Source organism: Bison bison, unplaced genomic scaffold, assembly GCF_000754665.1.
Source record: "Bison bison bison isolate TAMUID 2011002044 unplaced genomic scaffold, Bison_UMD1.0 scf7180017864373, whole genome shotgun sequence".
Lineage (NCBI taxonomy): Eukaryota > Metazoa > Chordata > Mammalia > Artiodactyla > Bovidae > Bison > Bison bison.
In genome coordinates, this window is record NW_011494945.1 from 7,211,128 (window position 1) to 7,236,205 (window position 25,078).

Below are 25,078 nucleotides of genomic sequence, written 5' to 3' on the forward strand. Positions count from 1 at the left end.
TGTAGGTTTGTTTTACATAACAGAATCAGTTGTTAGGATGGATTTTTGTCCTAGTATTTATCTTCCTCTCAATCACTCAAAGACTTAATTGATTGTGCAGAGATCCATTTCAGTCTCTAAATTTCCCACCCTTCTCAATCACCTGGAGAGTAACTTAACTGGTTCCATTAATCTTGACCTATGTATAATGCAAGCAAGCAGGATCTGGTGCCTTTAACTCTCAAATTCCAGACCTTCAACCCTCCTTCTCAGTCCCACTCTCCATATAAAATTTCTACTAAATCTATATATTACATTGCCCACAAATAAATCAATGGTGTAACATGTAAAACTGCAACTTGGTAGATCCAAACATAATTATTTTTCTTAAAATTTCAGAAAGGCTAAAAGAATTGAACATTTTAAACAACAACAATAAAAACAAAAAGGAAGCTGGAGAATAAGAATCTCTAACTCCCGTTTAAGTGAAGAAGATAGTCACATCCACCTCAGAAAAAGAGGCCAGGGAATTTTAGTAGGTTAAAAAAAAAAGGTACACAGCAAAATTAACTAAACACATAGGACTTTTGCCAGATCAGCTTGACCTAAGTTGAAGATTTTTACTTATAAATGTGATATATTTGAAGATGAAATAACAAGATAAGAATGCTAAGGAAAGTTAGCAACTTTCCTCTGTACTTTTATATGTGTAAGTATATATATTATCTACACATGTACATATTATATACATAGCCTATTCATACTTTACTAGATGAGTACAGTCATACAACTGAACATTTTTGTCAATATGTTTAGCTGGAAATGGTGAGCCAGCTCCCTTCTGGTCCTGTCTAGCATGCTCAAAAACAAACACTGTAATATGCTGATAAATTACAGTTCAATAAATGGATAGATGATAAAAGGTATGCTGAGCTGACTAATGGAAACTGATACTGAAATACATAGAAGATGGACTTCTTTTGCTGCTGTTTCAAATATTTCAAATATTCAAATTTCAAATCCTTGACATTTTAATTCAGGAGTCCTTAAGTGAATATAAAATTAATTAATAAATTTTAACACACATATAAATTACACCAAATAAGACAATTTTGTGATTTTTGAAAGACATAATAAATGGCCTACCTGACTACAGTACATAAAGTAGAAAATTGTTACTGTTATATTTTACTAGTATACAGTTGTAAAGATTGGGGCAGGAGGAGAAGGGGATGACAGATTGAGGGCAGGAGGAGAAGGGGACGAAAGAGGATGAGATGGTTGGATGGCATCACCAACTCAAGGGACATGAGTTTGGGTAGACTCCGGGAGTTGATGATGGACAGGGAGGCCTGGCATGCAGCAGTCCATGGGGTCTCAAAGAGTTGGACATGACTGAGCAACTGAACTGATACAGTTGTAAGCTTGTAGTGTCACACAGAGTTACTCATAGATAAAATATCAATAGGAGTTCTTATGACAATGATACTACTGTGTAAATTACTTCTGAGAATCAATTATCTTTTCCCTACAGGTGGCCTTAGAGTAAAGATTCATTACCATTACTGATATTTTAATTATCAAAACATATAGCAACATACAATACTTCATCTTGAATTTGAGACATTTCAGTTTGAATGAAACATTATATTTTATATGTTTCACAGAGATAAAAGTTCTTCACTAAAAAAATGACCCAAAATATAATGGAAAAATTATTAAAAGGATGAAAATGTTACACCAAAAACATGTACTTAATGTAAGAGAAATAAGTAAAGGAAGAACAGAGAAACAAAAAGTCATGAAACGTACAGAAAATGAAAAGTAAAAGCTGACGTAAATCCAATTATATCAGTAATAACATAATGTGTGAATGAATTAAACAATTTAATCAAAAGGCAAAGATTGGTGGACTGGATAAAAAGGTGAGTTACAACTATATGCTGTCTATAGAAGATATGCTTTACATTTAAAGATACAAATAAGTTGAAAATAAAAGAATGAAAAAAAGATATATCATGAAAAAAGCAACCACTATTAATATCAGACAAAACAGACTTTAAAACAACAAAAATGTGATTAGAAACTAAAAGGAACATTTTATAATGATAAAACTATCAACCCATCAGGATGATATAACAATTATAAATATGTATGTGCCTAGAAACAAAGCCCTCAAAATTCATGAAGCAAAAACTGACATAACTGAAAGGAGAAATAGACAATGCAACAGTAATAGTTTGGAGACTTCAATATCCAACTTTCAATAGTTGATAGAACTAGAGGGAAGATCAACAAGAAATAATAAGACTTGAATACACTATACACAAATTAGACTAATATACAAACACTCCACTCAATAACCAAGAAATATACATTTTTCTCAAATGCACATGAAACATTCTCAAAGAAAGATCATATCCTATGCCATAAAACAATTTTTCAATTAAAGGGAATTGAAATTATGCAGAGTATTCTCTAGTCACAGTAGAGTGAAATTAGAAATTGGTAACAAAGATGTATTTGGAAAATTCACAAATGTGTGGAAATAAAACAGCACACTCCTAAGTAACCAATGGGTCAAAAAAAGAAATGAAAAAGAAAATTAGAAAATACTTTGAAAGAAAGCAAATGAAGACATAATATACCAAACTTATGAGATGCAGCAGAAGTAGTGCTTATGGGTAAATTTATAGCTATAAATGCCAACATAAAAAAGAAGAAAAATCTCAAACTAGTAATCTAACTTTGTACTATAAAACTCTTAGAAAATTAATCTAAAACAAGTAGAAATAATAAAGATTAGAGTGGAAATTAATGAAGTGAAGAATATAAAAATAATAGAGTAAATAATAAAACCAAAAGTTAATTCTTTGCAAAGGTGAATAAAATGGACAAACTTCTAGCTAAGGAAAAGAGTGAAAACTAAAATTACTAACATCAGGGATGAAAGAGACAACATTACTACCAACCTTATAGAAATAAAAAAGAATTATAAGGGAATAATATTAACAACTGTACCAACGAAATAGGTAAATTCGATAAATGGGAAAATTCCTAGAAAGACACATATCACTGAAGTTGACTCAAGAAAAAGACAAAATCTAAATAGAAAAGGAGGGAATTCTTCAAAACTCTTTCTATGAGGCCAGTATTACCTTGACAGCAAAATCAGACAAAGACATCAGTTCAGTTCAGTTGCTCAGTATGTCTGACTCTTTGTGACCCCATGAACCGCAGCACGCCAGGCCTTCCTGTCTCCATCACCAACTACTGGAGTCCACCCAAACCCATGTCCATTGAGTCAGTGATGCCATCCAACCATCTCATCCTCTATCATCCCCTTCTCCTACTGCCTTCAATCTTTCCCAGCATCAGGGTCTTTTCCAATGAGTCAGCTCTTCACATCAGGTGACCGAAGTACTGGAGTTTCAGCTTCAACATCAGTCCTTGCAATGAACACTTAGGACTGGTCTCCTTTAGGATGGACTGGTTGGATCTCCCTGCAGCCCAGGGGACTCTCAAGAGTCTTATCCAACGCCATAGTTCAAAAGCATCAATTCTTCGGCACTCAGCTTTCTTTATAGTCCAACTCTCACATTCATACGTGACCACTGGAAAAACCATAGCCTTGACTAGACGAACCTTTGTTGACAAAGTAATGTCTCTGCTTTTTAATATGCTGTCTAGGTGGGTCATAACTTTCCTTCCAAGGAGTAAGCGTCTTTTAATTTCATGGCTGCAGTGACCATCTACAGTGATTTTGGAGTCCAGAAAAATAAAGTCAGCCACTGTTTCCACTGTTTCCCCATCTATTTGCCATGAAGTGATGGGACTGGATGCCATGATCTTGGCTTTCTGAATGTTGAGCTTTAAGCCAACTTTTTCACTCTCCTCTTTCACCTTCATCAAGAGGCTTTTTAGTTCCTCTTCACTTTCTGCCATAAGGGTGGTGTCATCTGCATATCTGAGGTTATTGATATTTCTCCTGGCAATCTTGATTCCAGCTTGTGCTTCTTCCAGCCCAGCGTTTCTCATGATGTACTCTGCATATAAGTTAAATAAGCAGGGTGACAATATACAGCCTTGACGTACTCCTTTTCCTATTTGGAACCAGTCTGTTGTTCCATGTCCAATTCTAACTGTTGCTTCCTGACCGCCATACAGGTTTCTCAAGAGGCAGGTCAGGTGGTCTGGTATTCCCATCTCTTGAAAAATTTTCCACAGTTTATTGTAATCCACATAGTCAAAGGCTTTGGCATAGTCAATAAAGCAGAAATAGATGTTTTTCTGGAACTCACTTGCTTTTTCCATGATCCAGCGGATGTTGGCAATTTGATCTCTCATTCCTCTGCTTTTTCTAAAACCAGCTTGAACATCTGGAAGTTCATAGTTCACGTATTGCTGAAGCCTGGCTTGGAGAATTTTGAGCATTTCTTTAGTAGCGTGTGAGATGAGTTCAATTGTGTGGTAGTTTGAGCATTCTTTGGCATTGCCTTTCTTTGGGATTAGAATGAAAACTGACCTTTTCCAGTCCTGTGGCCACTGCTGAGTTTTTCAAATTTGCTGGCATATTGAGTGCAGCACTTTCACAGCATCATATTTCAGGATTTGAAAGAGCTCAACTGGAATTCCATCACCTTCACTAGCTTTGTTCGTAGTGATGCTTTCTAAGGCCCACTTGACTTCACATTCCAGGATGTCTGGATCTAGGTGAGTGACTACACCATTGTGATTATCTGGGTCATGAAGATCTTTTTTGTATAGATCTTCTGTGTGTTCTTGCTCCCTCTTCTTAATATCTTCTGCTTCTGTTAGGTCCCTACCGTTTCTGTCCTTTATTGTGCCCATTTTGCATGAAATGTTCCCTTGGTATCTCTAATTTTCTTGAAAAGATCTCTAGTCTTTCCCATTCTGTTGTTTTCCTCTATTTCTTTGCATTGATCGCTGAGGAAGGCTTTCTTATCTCTTCTTGCTATTCTTTGGAACTCTGCATTCAAATGGGTATATTTTTCTTTTTCTCCTTTGCTTTTCACTTCCCTTCTTTTCACAGCTATTTGCAAGGCCTCCTCAGACAGCCAATTTGCTTTTTTGCATTTCTTTTTCTTTGGGATGGTCTTGATTCCTGTCTCCTGTATAATGTCACGAATCTCCATCCATCGTCAAAGATATCACCAAAACAGAAAACTACTGACCAATACATCTCATGAATATAAACACAAAAATTCTCAACAAAATACTAGCAAACTAAACCAGCAATATATATAAAGGATTATACACCATGACTGGGGCTTCACTGGTGGCTCAGATGGTAAAGAATCCACCTACAGTGTGGGAGACCTGGGTTCGATCCCTGGGTTGGGAAGATCCCCTGGAGAAGGGCATGGCAACCCACTCCAGTATTCTTGCCTGGAGAACCTCCATGGACAGAGGAGCCTAGTGGGCTACAGTCCATGAGGTTGCAAAGAGTCAGACATGACTAAGCACAGAACATACAACATAACCAAGTGAGATTTATCCCAGAAATGCAAGGTTGATTTAAAATCCAAACATAAATTAATAAAATATATCACATCAATGGTATAATGGACAAAAACCACATGATCAATAGAAACAGAAAATGTATTTGACAAAATCCAACTCCCCTTAATGTCAAAACACTCAAAAACTAGGAACAGAAGAGAATGTCCTTAATCTAATACAGGACATCTGTGAAAAACCCAGAGCTAACAGCGTAATTAATGCTGAAATACTGAAGTCTTTCCCTCAAGCTCAGGAATAAGACAAGGGTGTCCATTCTTTATGATAGAATATACCACTTCTATTCAACATTTCACTGAAGGTTCTAGACAGGACATTTAGTCAAGAAAAATAAATAAAAAGGCATTCAGATTGGAAAGGGAAAAGTAAACTGTCTCTATTTCCAGGTGACATGATCTTGTATTTAGAAAATTCTAAGGAAGCTACTGGAAAAAATTAGAACAAATAAATGAGTTTAGCAAGGCTTCAGGCTATAAGAGCAATATGCAAAAATCAATTACATTCTTAAACCATACCAATGAAGAAACCAAAAATGAAATTAGGAAAACAATTCCATTCACAACAGTCATCAAAAATATTGGTTCAGAGGGCTTCCCTGGTGGCTCAGATGGTAAAGAATATGCCTGTAGTACAGGGAGACCTGGGTTCAGTCCCTAGGTTGGGAAGATCCTCTGGAGAAGGGAATGGCCACCCACTCTAGTACTCTTTCAGTACTGGAAAATTCCACGGACAAGAGGAGCCTGGTGGGCCCCAGTCCATGGGATCACAAAGAGTTAGATACAACTGAGCAACTAACACTTCCACTTCCAAAGAAGACCAAAATTAATGGAAAGATAGCTGTTATGAGCTGAACTGTGTCCTTCAAAAAGATGTTAAAGCACTAGCCCCCAATATCTGTGAATGTGATCTTACTTAGGCTCTTTGCAAATGTAATTAAGTTTAGATGCAGTCATAGTGGATTAGGGTGGTCTCTAATGTGGTAACTGGTGTCCTTACATAAAGAGGAAATTTGGAAACACACATAGGGAAAATATCATATGAAGCTAGAGGCAGAGACTAGAGCAATGCACCTACAAATCAAGAACTTCACCAGAAGCATGGAATAGGTTCTCCTTCACACTGCCCACAAAGAACCAAGCTGCCAACACTTTGATTTCAGACTTCTAATCTCCAGAACGAGAGGATAAATTCCTACTTTCTAAGATATTCAGTTAGGGGTACTTTGTATGGCAGCCCTAGGAAACGAATAAAACATTGCATGTTCATGGATCAGAAGACTTAATGTTATATCCCCAATGTGATTTACAAATTTAACACAATTCCTATCAAAGTTACAGATGGCTTCTTTGCAGAATTTGACAAGCTGATCCTCAAATTCATATGGAAATCCAAAGGCCTCAGAATAGCTGAAACAATCTCTAAAATACAACAAAACAAAGTTGGAGGACTCACATTTCCCAATTTCAAAACTTAGAACAAAGTTATGGCAATCAAGACAGTGTGGTATCGACATAAAGGTAGACAAATAGATCATGAAATATAAATGAGGGACCAGAAATAACCCTTTATGTTTACAGTCAGTCGATTTTCAAAAAGGAGGTCAACACAATTCACTAGGACAAGAATATTCTTTTCAACAAACAGTACTAGGGCAACTGAGTATCTCCATGCAACAGAGAGAAGATAGACCACATATAAAAATATATAAAAAATATAAAAATAATTTGTTCACACCACATATAAAAATAACTTGAAATTAACCAAACACACAAATATAAGAGCTGAAAGTGTAAACTCTTAGAAGAAAATATAGGTAACAATTATTGTGACCCTGGATTAGACAACAGTTTCTCAAATGTGACACACCAAAAGCATAAGCAACAAAAGAAAAAATACATTGATCTTAAATTAAAATTTTAAAATTTTGTGCTTCAAAGACACTGTCAAGAAAATTTTAAAAAAACAGAATGTGAGAATATTTGCAAATCATATATCTGACAAGTGACTTGTATCTAGAATAAAGACACTTAAAATTAAATAATAAAAAGACAAATGATCCAATTTAAAAATAGGCAAAGTATGTATAAGAATGAAATTAGAGCAGTTTCTCACATCAAATATAAAATTAAACTCAAAATGGATTAAAGACCTAAATGCAAGACCAGAAACCATAAAACTCCTATAAGAAAACATAAGCCAAACACGCTGACATAAATCATGGCAATATTTTTTTGGATCAAGCTCCTAGAGCAAAGGAAATAGAAGTAAAAACAAACAAATGGGACCTAATTAGACTTAAAAACTTTTGCACAGCAAAGGAAATTATTGACAAAATGAAAAGAAATCAATAAAACATTAAGCAATAGAGACAATAAAACAAAAGCTATTTCTCTAAGAAGATGAATGGATTAAGACCCTCACTAGCATAATCAGAAAAAATAGAGAAAACTTGAACCTTTTTCAAAAAAACACTTATTATTGTAGAAAATTTCACACATACATACACGTAAAGACAACAACAGTATAATAAACCTGATGTGACAATCATGATGTAACACTCAGTACGTGGCCACTCTGGTTTCATCTATACCTCCTCTCAATTCTTCCACCCTGGACTATTTTAAAGCATGTCCCATACACCGTATTGTTTTATTTGTTAATACTTTAGTTTATTGGAGAAGGAAATGGCAACCCACTCCAGTATCCTTGCCTGGAAAATCCCATGGACAGAAGAGCCTGGCAGGCTGTACAGTCCATGGGGTCAGAATAAGTGACTAACACACACTTTAGTTTATAACTATGTTGATGACTTAAGTAGATAAACCTATATGTTCTGTGTCATAAAGCTAACAATAAAATTTAATCTGTAAACATCCCTTCCCCAGACTTAAGAAATGACCAGATCAACAGCCTGAACCTCATTAAACTAGACAGTTTCTCTAACTGCCAGAGTCAGAAATTCTGCCCTCTGCCCTGTGAGGAACAGACTTCAGGAAGGCCGAGTCTAATCTTAACTAAGGACGAGAAACTTTGATTCACACAGACTGACAGTGAACATTCAGGCATGTCCTAGGATTTACATCCAGTCATTGTACCTGGTGAACGGGCTTCCCTGGTGGCTCAGATGGTAAAGAATCCACCTGCAATGCAGGAGACCTGGGTTCGATCCCTGAGTTGGGAAGATCCCCTGGAGGAGGGCATGGCAATCCACTCCAGTATTCTTGCCTGGAGAATCCCATGGAGAGGAGCCTGGCAGGCTAAAGTTCATGGTGTCACAAAGAGTCGGACATGACTGAGTGAGTAAACAAAACACAACAATACCTGGTGAACAGGCAGGCACTTAGCCAGAGTCTCTCTAAACCACTCAATCAAGAATGATAAACATAACCTGCTGGGGTCCTCATCCTGATCAGGGGGGCTATACTGTCAGCTTAATGGGCCAGAAAACAAACTTTCAATGAGAATATGCTATGTTGTCTTCTGTTTTGCCTAACTGTCTCCGTATGGATATGTTTCTATACTTTTGGTGCTAAACAAATTTCATATTCTTTAAATGTGTGGCATCTTCTCTTCAATACCAATACAGCTCCACTGTGACACCATGCACTAGCATCAAAAGTAAGACTAACTTGAATGTTAAAGACTCTAAAAGATACATAAGAGATTTTAGAGAAAGTACAGCAGGCCTGTGGTTTAGCGTCAAACTATAAAAACTTCGTTGTAGGTGACCAGAGGTCAAGTGTTTCAGTGAAGTTACACACAGAGCCCGCTGCGGGGACATTGGGCAGTCTAGTTCACAGAAATGAAACAAATCGCAGTCTAAACAGGAGGGGACTAACTTAGCAATTTTCAAGTTGCTACTGTTTGCAGATATTTCAGAGGTTCTTCAGTGGGAAGTGAAACAGGAAATGACTGGGTTGATATCTGGTGAGAAAAACTAAGACTGAAACTGCAGATTTCAATGTCTGTGACAGAAACACCTATAATGGTAATGATGGGGGATGGGGAGAAGGCCCCAAGATGCCCTAGAGATTCTGCTGATTCAGAAGGTGGCAACCTTTCAGGCAGAGGACAGATCTCTGTCGAAGTTTTAGGGATGAGAAGATGTGACAATCAAGCTAAGAAAATGCTTTAAATTTTTATCGATGGTTGTCCCGGTTGGGGGCAGGGGAACATGTGCAGGGAATATCAGAGGCAAACAAGTTTTTAATTGCAAGGGAGTAAGTTTCAACATGGATGAGTTCCAGTCTTTGTTTTCACAGACCTTTCTTCTAAAACAGAGCTCTAACCTTGAAGCTGTGCATTTTTAGCAGCAATTTTTTTTTAAATGATGCTCGAAGATATATTCTTAGAAGTAATTTACTATTTGGAATAGATGTTTCCCAAGTGGAAAATTAAGAGCACTTGGGACATGAAGTTTCCATTGATAAAAGTATTTAAGAATAAACTCCTTAAAACTGTTCAAAAGATGGATGAATACATGTACTATATTAGTCAGGTAAAAATACGTGAGTATTTGGTCTGTGCCTGAAAAGTTGTAACACATGTGCTGTGCCGTGCTAAGTCGCTTCAGTCGTTTCTGACTCTTTGCAGCCCTGTGGACCATAGCCCACTAGGCGGCTCTGTCCATGCGATTCTCCAGGCAAGAATACTGGAGTGGGTTGCCATGTCCTCCTCCAGGGGATCTTCCCAACCCAGGGATCAAACTCACATCTCTTATGTCTTCTGCATTGGTACGTGAGTTGTAACATAAAATGTTCATCATTTCAGTATGATCATAGTTTCCATATACATGGAGCTGAAATGGTCTTGAAACAATTCAGGGGTTAAATAATTGAATAGTAGTCAGAAGTAATTTTGTTGAAGTGGTAGATGACTTTGGCAGATAGGAATCAAAGGAAATAAAGGGAAATTTTATTTCTTTAATAAATAAAGGTTAAAAGTCTGGTAAACATCCCCTGCGAGGACAGACAGTCCTCTCTGAGTCTCCCACTCACCCACACAGCTTGCTGAGGACAAGAATGCAAGGCCTTAACCATCTCTTAAGGTGTGTTTGTAGCAAGAAGCTTCGAGGGATGAGGCAATATCTCCCTTGAGACAAAAAGCAGTCTTGCTTACTTCTGGCTATAAAGTGGTCCATTCCCCATACTCAGAGTCCCTCTCCTGTAACACAACGCATTGCAAGTGCAGGCACCCATCTGGGCCCTCAGCAAAACTCCTCTTCTCCTCCCTAATGGGACTAGGAAGCGAGAAGGGAACTGACTCAACATGCTATCTGTGCCTAGAGTAATAAAATCCTTTGTCTCTGACACAGGTTTCTTGTGTCTTCTGCCAGCATCCATGAAACAATACAGGCAAAGCTATTACTTCGTAAGTAGGGCGAAATCAAATCCAAAATCAAATCCCAACACCTGCCTCTACCCTTTTTAGTTCAGTTTAAAATATTCCACTGAGGCCATGGCTTCCATGCTGGGGGCAGGGTGTTTGCATGTGAGCATGGTAGAGATACAGTGTTTGAACAGGAACTTTCTTCAACAGATTTAGTTAGAAAAAAAGGACCTGTGCTACTCAGATCCTGAGGAAAAGAGACAGAGAAGGAGGGTGAGTCTAAGGTGATCTGATCCCCTCTCTTCAGGAAAACAAAACCCTTCACAGAACTGACAGCAAAATGGTCAGGGGCAGCATCCTATGGACCCCTCAGCAGTGATGTTTCCTGTCGTAAAAGGGCAATAAATAACATGGCATATTAAAATCTGTCATAGAGGGGAAATTAATAAATTTTCCTGCAGGAACAAGATAAAATGAAACCTAATTAAATCAGAAATGTTAACATGACCCCAGGAACTTTTCTTTTACTCTCTCATGAAAGAAGTTCTACCCAAAGGCTCCTGTGCAACAATATAAAGGAAACCCCTATCATCCCATCTGGGTATCTTTATTCTCCCACTTCTGAGATGACTTAATTCCTAATTCTTCTCTGGTGCACATATCTGCCTTCCCTCTGAGGTGTGTCCCCAGGCTCTCTATTCTTGATTATCAGACTGTGGTAAAGCTCTTTTGATGTTAAAAATTCATAAATAAATCTACTTTCTTTGAGGATTAAAGAATTTATATATTTTTAAGAAAGCTATTCCAGAGTTTCATGGTAGCCTTTGTACATTCTCGTTTTCTGGACTCTGGGATGTTGTTAGATTCTGACTTCTTCCAGTACATGTTTAAAACACAAACCTGAATTTTGATGTGTTAGAATTATATTACTTTCATCAGGAAGAGGAAGAGGCAATACAGGGTAGCTCAGAGAAAAAGAGGCTCTGCTGAAGCAAAAGCAGACTTTCCACTTCCTGTAAATTCCACTGAGACCTCTCAAGGACCAAGAAACAAATTTCATGACTTAGACAACCATCTTTAGTGAAGGGATTTCCTTTTAGGAAAATGTTTTAATTCTTCAACATAAGAATATATTTTGTGGGAAAACAGGGATCAAGGATTTGTTGAAAAAATAAAAGGAATAGTAATAAATTAATTTCTAAGTACCATACATCTGGCATATCGAGAAATAGGTAGCAAAGCTTCAGGGAAATCTTGTGAAGGTCAGAAAAATAAAAGACAGGAAAGCCCAAAGATAAAAGAAATGGAGAGGATAAAGTCCTAGTTAAAGCAGAAAAAAAGTGCTCTAAGAATTTTTCAAAATTATAAAGTACTTTAAAGACAAAGTACTTAAGGGCAGATGAAGAACCTCCTATAATAATCATCAGAATCTGAATAATAAACTGAAATAGTCCCCTTGGTACACTATAAAGTATGCAATTTTAATTATGTGATTTTTCTAGCTAATTTCTGCTTCAAAAACAGTAAAGTACTTCTGCTTACAAGGTGGCAGAGACGAGAACTTTTCTGAACCTCTCATACGCACATAGTCATCAAAATTTAAATTAGCAGAAACATGCCTTTGAGTTAAATCACAATTAGCCCTTAAGACAGATCTATTTACTGAGAACCCACTATGTGTCCAACATTACCAGCATATGCTAAACACTCTGCATTGGTAAAGCAACTTTTTCCTTTTCAGGTTCTCACAAGTGACATTTTAAAACAAACTATATTTGTTTTCAGCATTAACTACCCAAGCTGACTACATCTATTATTATAAATTGCTCCTACTTGGGAGAATGAGCTTCTAGAAGACAAAATATATCCAGTTGTACTTGTGTATATATATTTTACATAGTTATGTATGGAAGTCAATCAACAGAGATAAATACAAACAGATTGTCTGACAAAATAAAACACAATTTTCAGGGAACAGAAATGACACATTTGTCAGAAGATGTCCACAAATAATTAATTACTTTAGCACAATAAAGATATTCTCTTAATACTAGAGTTTCTTATAAGAGGATACTCATTACTTTCTAACCATCTGTCATCACTCCTCCCTAAAAAACTAATTAGGGTTTCCTCCAATCACACATTATAAATCATGCAAATGTGGATGGCAAAAAACACAGTTTAAAGAAGTTAACATTACAACATTTTGTATTTGAAAAATCACAGGCTTCAGAATTAGCCTTTCACCTTCTAATAATTACCCTGCTTATTTTTCTCATCTTTTCCTGATAAATTATTAGATATTAAACTTAAGAACATTAAAATTAAAAAAAAAAAACTTACAGGTAGTAGAGTTTTCCTGCAGCAGGAAGTTCCCTTTTCCGATAATCTATCCCAGAATCTAGCTGGACTGTATTACAGTATTCCTACAATTCAAACAGATAAAATATTTTTTTAAACAAATGGTTGCTTAGAATTACAATCTTTCTGCTATCCCATTTTTTTTAAATTTTTGAAATTTTCCTCAATAAAATAATGTTTAGAATAAAACAATAGAACTCATGTAAGAATCATAAATGTTGCAACATAAAACACATATCAAACCAAAAAATATCAGTTTAATAAAATTCAGATTTGTAGCATGCTTTCCTGAAACTTTGCTAAAACTGCACTGTCAGAAAATTCCCCAAATAACTGCATTGGATTTTTAAAAATTCCAATTTCCATTACTCTGAAGTGAGAAGCTGGAGGCTATCAGAAAGAATGACTCACAGATCTTAAGCATCACAATGGGAGTCAGTCTAAGAAAGCTGCATCACAACATTAGAAGCCACATTTCAAACTGAATGATGATACCAAGGGATGTTACACGCATACCTGCCCTTCACTTCTAAATGACAGTCACTGCCCTTGTCCCTAAGCTCCCTCTCCAGCCACCCATGTCTTCGGAGTTCTAGCCTGCTGTGGACCCCTTCTTCAACCTGAAGTGATCCTAAGCCCCTACTGTCGTTGTCTCCTCACAATCACTCTTTCCTTTCTAGCCTCTGGGGTGCACGCGTGTATGGCAACTGCCATACATCACATACACACCCTAAAATTCTTACTATGGAAGCAAATGAACTTTTGCTACACTTATACAGGTCAGTTGACTTTTCTGGTATATATATATATGTATATATAAAGAGTGAGAGAGTCACACACATACATACATGTAATACACACACACACACATATATATATTTAATCATTCTAGTAGAACATGGTAAAGGGTTTTCAGAATAATTCAAGAAACATTTACTGTCTGACCTTTTTGTTTTCATTCAAAATAAAAACTGCATTACAAAACTTGAGGAGGAAAAATAATATTTTGACAACTTCACTACTTTTACTAATGAAAAACTGCATTTGGAAGCTAAGGTAACTGTGGCACATTATATTTTCCAAAGATAGGTGCAATAATGTTTCCATCCCAACAGATCTTCTAACCACTAAGGTAATTTTGCCAGATTATATTTTACGAAGATGGTTGCAGTAACATCTCCAGCCCAACAGACCTTCTAATCATCAAGAAGTCTGTGCACCTCACCTGAATCCTGTGGCTACGGTGAAAATGATGCTGTGCAATAATACCTGATGTGACATCTGAGGCAGCTTCCTACTTGTTGGCCGCAACACCTGCTCTGGCACCCTAAACTGTCAGGTAAGCGCCACCTGCCTGGAGGCAACTAGGAGAGCCTGAAGTTTAGCCTGTACAGAGAGGCCTTAAGATGACATGAAGACAAGAGGTGTCTGACCAATCCCCAGCTGTTCCAGTTGTAGCTGCTAACGCAGTGAGGGAGCCAGAACTGTCAGCCGAGCTTTTCTCAAATCCAAGAAACACAGAAATCAGGAGGAGAATAAAATATTATTTTAAGCCTCTAAATTTTGCAGTCATTTGTTATGCAGCAATAGGTAAGTCAGAAGAGCACCATCTGGGCACACTTGGGAGGTAGCAACATTCCTGCTCCCTGAAATTACATCCTAGAATGTACTGCTCTGCAAGCACTGCTCATCGTCTGCACTACAGGGAGTAGACTGTACACGGTGGCAATGAGAATGCATTTCCCCTCCTCCCATGGGACAGCAGGTAAGGGGCTCAGGGAAGTAAGTTAGGCTGATCAACCATCCATCTGAGACTGAGACTGAGTTCCCCAAGATTGAGGTTTTTTTTTCTTGAAGCAACATTTTCAGTGCTAACACCACAAAAGTCATGGGCACACTGGGATAGTTGGTCACCCTCGGAGAGAAGGCCCTGAAATCTGGCCTGAATGGGTCAAAAAGCTATGGCATTTTGGTTTTTATATATAGCAATTGTGAATCAAGTTTACCTTAATTCAAGGTAAATTGAATCAAGGTAAACTGGAAATGGTCAAACAGGAGATGGCAAGAGTGAACATCAACATTTTAACAATCAGTGAACTAAAATGGACTGGAATGGGCAGATTTAATTCAGATGACCATTATACCTACTTTTGTGGGCAAGAATCCCTTAGAAGAAATGGAGTAGCCCTCATAGTCAATGAAAAAGTCCGAAATGCAGTACTTGTGTGCAATCTCAAAAATGACAGAATGATCTTATCTCTGTTCATTTCCAGGGTAAACCATTCAATATCACAGTAATCCAAGTCTATGCCCCAACAACTAATGCTGAAGAAGCTGAAGCTGAATGGTTCCATGCAAGACCTTCTACAACTAACACCAAAAAAAGATGTCCTTTTCATTATAGGGGACTGGAATGCAAAAGTAGGGAGTCAAGGAGTAACAGGCAAGTTTGGCCTTAGAGTACAAAATGAAGCAGGGCCAAAGCTAACAGAGTTTTGCCAAGAGAACACATTGGTCATAAACACTCTCTTCCAACAACACAAGAGACAACTCTACACATGGACATCACCAGATGGTCAATTCTGAAATCAGATAGATGATATTCTTTGCAGTGGAAGATGGAGAAGCTCTATACAGTCAGCAAAAACAAGACCTGGAGCTGACCGTGGCTCAAATTATGAACTCCTTATTGCAAAATTCATACTTCAAATGAAGAAACCATTCAGGTATGACCTAAATCAAATGGCTAACTATTATACAGTGGAAGTGACAAACAGATTCAAGGGATTAGATCTGATAGACAGAGTGCCTGAAGAATATGGTTAGAGGTGCATGACATTGTATAGGAGGCAGTGATTAAGACCATCCCCAACAAAAAGAAATGCAAAAAAGTAAAATGGTTGTCTGAGGAGGCCTTACAAATAGCTGAGAAAAGAAGAGAAGCAAAACGAAAAGGAGAAAAGGAAAGATACACCCATCTGAATGCAGAGTTCCTTTGAAAAGCAAGGAGAGAAAAGAAAGCTTTCCTAAGTGATCAATGCAAAGAAATAGAGGAAAACAATAGAATGGGGAAGACTAGAGATCATTTCAAGAAAATTAGAGATGCCAAGGGAACATTTCATGCAAAGATGGATACAATAAAGGACAGAAATGGTATAGACCTAACAGAAGCAGAAGATATTACGAAGAGGTGGCAAGAATACACAGAAGAACTATACAAAAAAGAACTTAATGACCCAGATAACCACGATAGTGTGATCACTCACCTAGAGCCAGACATCCTGGAATGCGAAGTCAAAGGGGGCCTTATGAAGCATCACTATGAACAAAGCTAGTGGAGGTGATAGAATTCCACTTGAGCTATTTCAAATCCTAAAAGAAGATGCTGTGAAAGTGCTGCACCCAACATGCCAGCAAATTTGGAAAACTCAGCAGTGGCCACAGGACTGGAAACGGTCAGTTTTCATTCCAATCCCAAAGAAAGGCAATGCCAAAGACTGTTCAAACTACCACACAATTGCACTCATCTCACACACTAGCAAAGTAATGCTCAAAATTATCCAAGCCAGGCTGCAATAGTATGTGAACCAAGAACTTCCAGATGTTCAAGCTGGATTTAGAAAAGGCAGAGGAACCAGAGATCAAATTGCCAACATCTGCTGACTCACAGAAAAAGCAAGAGAGTTCCAGAAAAACATCTACTTCTGCTTTTTTCACTACATCAAAGCCTTTGACTGTGTGGATCACAACAAACTGTGAAAAATTCTTCAAGAGATGGGAATACCAGATCACCTGACCTGCCTCCTGAGAAATCTGTATGCAGGACAAGAAGCAACAGTTAGAACCAGACATGGAACAACTGACTGTTCCAAATAGGAAAAGGAGTACGTCAAGGCTGTACATTGTCACCCTGCTTATTTAACTTATATGCAGAGTACATCATGTGAAATGCCAGGTTGGATAAAGCACAAGCTATAATCAAGATTGCCAGGAGAAGTATCAATAACCTCAGATATGCAAATGATACCACCCTTATGGCAGAAAGCGAAGAGGAACTGAAGAGCCTCTTGATGAAAATGAAAGAGGAGAGAGAAAAAGTTGGCTTAAAATTCAACATTCAAAAAACTAAAATCATGGCATCTGGTCCTATCAGTTCATGGCAAATAGATGAGGAAACAATGGAAACAATGACAGACTTTATTTTCTTAGGTTCCAAAATAACTGCAGATGGTGACTGCAGCCATGAAATTAAAAGATGCTTGCTCCTTGGAAGAAAAGCTATGACCAACCTAGACAGCATATTAAAAAGCAAAGATATTACTTTGCCAACAAAGGTCTGTCTAGTCAAAGCTATGGTTTTTCCAGGAGTCACATATGGATGTGAGAGCTGGACCATAAAGAAAGATGAGTACCGAAGAATTGATGCTTTTGAACTGTGGTGTTGGAGAAGACTCTTGAGAGTCCCTTGGACTGCAAAATCAAACCAGTCAATCCTAAAGGAAATCAACCCTGAATATTCATTGGAAGGACAGATGCTGAAGCTGAAGCTCCAATACTCTGGCCACCTGATTCGAAGAAATGACTCATTGGAAATGATGCTGGGAAAAGATTGAAGGCAACAGGAGCAGGGGACGACAGAGGATGAGATGGTTGGATGGCATCACCAACTCGAGGGACATGAGTTTGAGCAAGCTCCAGGAGTTGGTGATGGACAGGGAAGCCTGGCATGCTGCAGTCCATGGGGTCACAAAGAGTCAGACACAACTGAGCAACTGAACTGAACTGAATCAGGTTAGAATAATCCCCAATAAAAGACCAGGCCTTTAGAGACTACAAAGCTAAGCTTTTGAACTACACGTTTGAAGAATTACCTCTGAACCTAACAGTCACAGCACCATGCAATGCTTGGTGTAAGCAGCCACCCACACATCCCTAGCTCGTCATTCCAAGTGGTTCTAAACCACCCTCAGGACTCATGCCCTTAACCCATCTCACCAGAAAGAAATACAGCATTGCCTAAATACATGCATTTCACTCTCCCCTTGCCTCAGAGGACCTGTAAAAAAAAAAACAAGGTATAGCCATACATTTCTCTTCTTCTCAATCTGAGTAATGTAGTAAACCTGCTATAATTTGGGGTTTATGTACTGGGTTTGTACAACTACCCAAAACAAAGAAAGAAGGAGATACACTTGTTCAGGTACACTTCTTTCTCTCTGTCTCTATGAGGGAAATCTGTCCTGGCTTGATAAGGGTCAACTATTCATAATCTACCTGTACTACAGACAGTATACTACACAGTGGACCAGTATCTTCATATAAGTGTATCCCCCTAGGTTCTCTATTTCTTTTAAATAACAATTTATCTTATATTACTCAATATTCAATATTCCTAATTTAGTCAAATACTGGTGGGTTTTTTGTTTTTTTTTTTTGCTATTAAAAAAATAAGGCTAATGAAAGTTATACATAAGTTTCAATTTTTCCTTCTGGGTAACTAACTTCTCTCTTATATGAGTGATTAAGCCCTACCAAATGATTGCATTTGTACATTCACTAATCACCACCAAGGAATACCTAATCAGCAGCATAAGAACTATAACCAAAGCCCGTAGATATTAGCTCTTAATTGTCTGAAAAATACTAACACTCAGTTTATATTTTTAAAGAAAAATAAACCTCTAAATTTCTGATTTCATTCACTTAAGTTAGAGTCTTCAGACCACTTTGCAGGAGAGTGGAGGGGGGTGAAAACTAAGCTATTTCCAAGTTGAAGATGAATCTAGTCAAAAGGGTATGATCTCTAAGCAATCTCCTAATTCCCAAGGATATTTACAAGACCTGTGACCTCTTATCACCAACCAATTCAAATGCATAAAACTAATCAGCCATCAAACTGAATTTATTTTAAGATGGTTTGTATATTTATGTATACAGAGGACAAATACAATTATGCAATTAGGAAATTCAAGGAGGAAAAGGAGGGAGGTTAACACCTTGGGAGCATACTCATGAGTCAAAGGCCTTGACTCTGGAAAGGAAAATATACAACAAAAAGGGTCGTATTCCAGAGTTTATATTTTCTTCAAGATCTATTGTGTGTATATTTAGCAATTCTGGATAATACAGTTAGAAAAATAGCATCTCACAAAAATAACTTCTTACAGCTTCCAGTCTGGCTTTTCCCTTCCCAGTTGGAACAAAAGAACAATAAATACTGTGGAGAAAAATCCTTTAAAGGTACAATATATTAACCTTGTAAGCAAAAATTGAAATAATAAAGATTTCTGTTTGTAAAATACTCTTTTATTATAAAAGTACTATTGCTTATTCTAGAAAATTTGGAAAATAGGAAAAAAAAAAACCAACCACATAAATCAAAGTTTTATGCTTATCTAAATGATTACATTAATTGGGAATTTAAAGATGAAAAGTATTGGCATTTTTCTTGATAGTATTCAACTGATAAGTTTTACACAGTTTTAATAAGAAAGCATAAAAGGAAAAAAGGCTGAGACTTTTTCTAGTTCTATAATATAAAATACTGTAATAACTAAGATTTATCTTTTTGCTTAATTCTTAAAAAGTTTACATTTTTCAAACCAAAAAGTGACCCATGCTTATTTCAAAAACTTCAAATATCAAACATATAAAAATAGAAAGTTTATCACCTTCTCAGAAAAAAGTATGTGTATAGCTTATATCCTTCAAGTTTTTCCTTTACACATAGAGATGATGATAGAGAAATTGAGATCATATTATACACACTTCTAAGCTTAATCCTTTTTGATACCTTAAAAGTTCTATGAGAGAAATAACTATTATATTTAAATACTGGAAAGCTATACTGCATACCCTACTATTCTGTTTACTAAAAATACAATTCCATAAATAAATGATGAGTAAGAGTACAAAAAACACGCTGAACCAAAAAAAGGGTGGGAGACTGGGTGGGGATGTCTTTTCAAATTTTATTTATGTTTTTAGGCAGCTATACATCTAAATATATATCCTGAAGCAGCTATACATTCTAAGATAGCTGCCTCAATCTTATTTAAAATACTTATGTGCTACCATTTCAAAGCTTAAGCAATGATATATAAAAATTCAACACACAAACGTCTATACACTTTTAAGCCTTTTGTAATTTAAGTATAACAAATATATAAAAATGTAAAAATAAGCATCCAGCTCAATCAAGAATCAGAACAGTACTAGCACTTCTGAGGCTCCCCTAGTATCCTTTTTCACCTTTCCAAATGTAACCAGTATCCTGATTCTAGCATCATAGAATTTTGCCTGTTTCTGGAGCTTTATATAAAAGTGAAATTATACAGTATTCAATATGCATTCCTTTGAGACTGGGCTATTTTATGGTTTACAAGATTTATTCATCCATATGTTTTGTGTAGTTGTAGTTTATCGATTGTTGTATCATACCCACAATGTGAATATGCCATGATTTATCGATTCATTCTACTGTTGATGGACATTTGGGCTGTTCCTAGTTACTAGCTCTTTCAAATAATGCAGCCACAAACATCCTGCACATGATTTTTAGTACATATGCAAATGTGCTCTTGCTGGATATATACTACCCAAAGAGTTAACTACTTGATCATCAATTCAATTCAGTTCAGTCGCTCAGCTGTGTCTGACTCTTTGCAACCCCTTCGACTGCAGCATGCCAGGCCTCCCTGTCCATCACCAACTCCCAGAGCTTACTCAAACTCATGTCCATCAAGTTGGTAATGCCATCCAACTATCTTATCCTCTGTCGTCCCCTTCTCCTCCTGCCTTCAATCTTTCCCAGGATTAGGGTCTTTTCAAATGAGTCAGTTCTTCGCATCAGGTGGCCAAAGTATTGGAGTTTCAGCTTCAGTATCAGTCCTTCCAATGAATACTCAGGACTGATTTCCTTCAGGATGTACTGGTTGGATCTCCTTGCAGTCCAAGGGACTCTCAAGAGTCTTCTCCAACACCATAGTTCAAAAGCATCATTTCTTTGGCACTCACCTTTCTTTATGGTCCAACTCTCACATCCATACATGACTACTGGAAAAACCATAGCTTTGACTAGATAGACCTTTGTTGGCAAAGTAATATCTCTGCTTTTTAATATGCTGTCTAGGTGGGTCATAGCTTTTCTTCCAAGAAGCAAGCATCTTTCAATTTCATGGCTGCAGTCACCATCTGCAGTGATTTTGGAGCCCCCCAAAATAAAATCTGACACTGTTTTCACTGTTTCCCCATCTATTTCCCATAAAGTGATGGGACCAGATGCCATGATCTTCGTTTTCTGAACATTGAGCTTTAAGCCAACTTTTTCACTCTCCTCTTTCACTTTCATCAAGAGGCTCTTTAGTTCTTCTTCACTTTCTGCCAGAAGGGTGGTGTCATCTGCATATCTGAGGTTATTGATATTTCTCCCGGCAATCTTTATTCCAGTTTGTGCTTCATTCGGCCCGGCATTTCACATGATGTACTCTGCATATAAGTTAAATAAGCAGGGTGACAATATACAGCCTTGACTTACTCCTTTCCCAACTTGGAACCAGTCCATTGTTTCATGTCCAGTTTTAACCGTTGCTTCCTGACCTCCACACAGATTTCTCAGGAGGCAGGTCAGGTGATTTGGTATTCCCATCTCTTGAAGGATTTTCCAGTTTTTTGTGATCCACACAATCAAAGGCTTTGGTGTAGTTGATAAAGCAGAAGTAGATGTTTTTCTGGAATTCTCTTACTTTTCGATGATTCAATGGATGTTGGCAATTTGATCTCTGGTTTCTCTGCCTTTTCTAAATCCAGCTTGAACACCTGGAAGTTCATAGTTCATGTACTGTTGAAGCCTGGCTGGGAGAATTTTGAGCATTACTTTGCTAGCGTGTAAGATGAGTGCAATTGTGTGGTAGTTTGAACATTCTTTGGCTGCCTTTCTTTGGGATTGGAATGAAAACTGACTTTTTCCAGTCCTGTGGCCACTGCTGAGTTTTCCAAATTTGTTGGCATGTTGGATGCGGCACTTTCACAGCATCCTCTTTTAGGATTTGAAATAGCTCAAGTGGAATTCTATCACCTCCACTAGCTTTGTTCGTAGTGATGCTTCATAAGGCCCCCTTTGACTTCACATTCCAGGATGTCTGGCTCTAGGTAAGTGATTACACCATTGTGGTTATCTGGGTCATGAAGATCTTTTTTGTATAGTTCTTCTGTGTATTCTTGCCACCTCTTCTTAATATCTTCTGCTTCTGTTAGGTCCATACCATTTCTGTCCTTTATTGTACACATCTTTGCATGAAATGTTCCCTTGGTATCTCTAATTTTCTTGACGAGATCTCTAGTCTTTCCCATTCTATTGTTTGGGTAAGAGTATATTCAGCTTTAGAGGATACTGCCAGTTTTCCAAGGTGATTGTGCAACCTACACTCCCTATAGTAGTGTATGTGAATTTATGTATTTACTACTGGTATAAAGAAATACAATCAGTCTTTGAATAGTGTCCTGAGATTCAGCAGTTTTAGAAACTCACTTATTGAAGTAATTTTTTGTGTATGATTTTTAGGATTATACTATAGATGGTCCATATATTTCATAAATATACTGCATTATTTTACTTACAAAAATGTACACCTACCCATAGTTTAACAAGTTCCCTGCAAATTCAGTATTTATTTTGAATCAACTTAATTATCATTGAATACTAAACACTGGGCATATCCTTGGTTACTGGAAATACAATAATGAATAAGATATAGCTTTAGCACTGACAGTCTGGTAGAATTCAGATGTTTTCAAGTTATCATATCCTTCTCCTTCCAATCACAGGCATAATTTTTCAGATTTAGTCTTCCACCAATTGCTTAGCTCTGTGATTTTAGCCTGTCACTTAATCTTTCTGAATGTCAGCTTTCTCCTCCATAAAATAAGGAATTGAATCATGATCCCTTTCAGTCTACAATTCTTAATGTTATTGCTGAAGTTCTCTCAGTTCAGGGCTAAGAGCTTCTCTGGGCTTTTTGAGTTCTGGAGTAGACCCCAGCCCCAGAGCCTATCTGAAGTCACCTCAGCTCCTTTGCTCTTGATCACTTCATGCTCCAAAATAAATAAAAACTTTTTTTTCCACTGCCCCACCCCTCCTACCCTGGCTATCCCAGTTTCTCTGACACTTAAAACATCCACACCCTGGAGAGAAGGGAACCCTCCTACTCGGGAAAATAAGCTGGTACACCCACTCTGAAGAATAGTATAGAGGTTCCTTAAAAAAACTAAAAGTAGAGCTACCGTATGACCCTGCAATCCTACTCCTGGGGATATGTCTGGAGAAAACCATGATCTGAAAGGTTATGTGCACCCTAATGCTCATTGCAGCACTGTTTACAATAACCAACATGGAAGCAACGTAAATGTCCACTGACAGATGAATGGATAAAGAAGGTGTGATACATATACTGGGGCTTCCCTGATGATGGCTCAGTGGGTAAAGAATCCACCTGCAGTGTAGGAGACACTGGTATATGTATGATGCAATACTACTTAACCATTAAAAAGAATGAAATAATGCTATTTGCAGTAACATGGATGGACCCAGTGATTGTCATACTGAGTGAAGGAAGTCAGACAGAGAAAGATCAATATCATATGATATCACTTATATACAGAATACAAAAAAATGAACCAATGAATTTATATACAAAACAGAAAGAGATTCAGGGACTTAGAAAATAAACTCATGGCTGCCAGGGGGAAGGGACAGTTAGGGAATTTGGGATGGACATGTACACACTGCTATATTTAAAATTGATAACCAATAAGGACCTACTGTACGGCACATGGAACTCTGCTCAATGTTATGCGGCAGCCTGAACAGAAGGGGATTTGGAAGAGAATGTGTACAGTATATGTATGGCTGAATCCCTTTGCTGTTCACCTGAAACCATCACAACACTGTTAATCAGCTATGCCCCAATATAAAATAAAAAGTTAAAAAAAACACACACCCACACCCTATCACTTCAGCAAGTAAGATCTGTATCTCTCCTTTTTATCCAGCAATTTCAAAAAATTTTCCCCCTGTCAAAAAGCAGGAAAGGAAGACATTTAACACCTGCAAAGTACCTATTATATGACTCAGTTGTGCCAGGAAACTGACTTGAATTTATCTCATTATAATCCTTACAAAAATCATACATAGAACAAGGTAATCATTTTTATATGCCCATTTTACAGTTAAGGAAATTTATGAGGGAGATTATTTTTTCTTAAATCACTGTCATGGGTTAAACTGTGCCCCCTGCAAATTCATATGTTAAAGTCCTAATCTGTTGCTCAAAATGTGACTATGCAAGAGATGAGAGACTTTGAAAGGTGACTGCATTAAAGTGAAGTGTTTGTGTGACAAGTGGGAAAAAAAGTGAAGTGTTCATGGTGGGTCCCAATTCAATATGACTGGTGTCCTTATAAGAGGAGGAAATTAGGACACAGACCTGTGTATGCACAAAGGAAGGACCATGAGAAGACAGAGAAAGAAGACAGCCGTCTTCAAGTCAAGGAGAGAAACCTCAGAGGAAATCATCCCCGTCAATACCTTCATCTTGGACTTCTAACCTCCAGAACTATGAGAAAATACATTTCTGTGGTTTGAGCCATCCAGGCTGTGGTACTTTGTTATGGTAGCCTTAATCAATACAATCACTAATATTCTTATTCCATTAATAAATACACAGGAAAGCATTTTTTAAGAGTAAAAAAGGAAAAAAATTTTATGAAATTTAAAAAAACGTCAGGGCTGGAATGAAAAAGCACCCCTGAATACACCTGTTTCTAAGCTGCGCTACAAAACTTACCTTTTTTGCAGCCTCAGCTGGAAGGG

General features: G+C 37.4%; 1 protein-coding gene across 8 annotated transcripts in view; it reads right to left on the bottom strand.

Annotated features, from left to right (window-relative positions):
• LACE1 (lactation elevated 1) overlaps positions 1-25,078 on the bottom strand; it is a 201,090-nt gene that overhangs the window by 63,300 nt on the left and 112,712 nt on the right. For all 8 annotated transcript variants that reach the window (XR_826767.1, XR_826768.1, XR_826770.1 and 5 more), the window contains exon 8: positions 13,192-13,274. Coding sequence is in view for 3 of the 8 variants with exons in the window: in XM_010856641.1 (XP_010854943.1) it covers positions 13,192-13,274 (83 nt within the window). In the remaining 5 variants the exon portion in view is untranslated. The remainder of the gene's footprint in view (positions 1-13,191; positions 13,275-25,078) is intronic.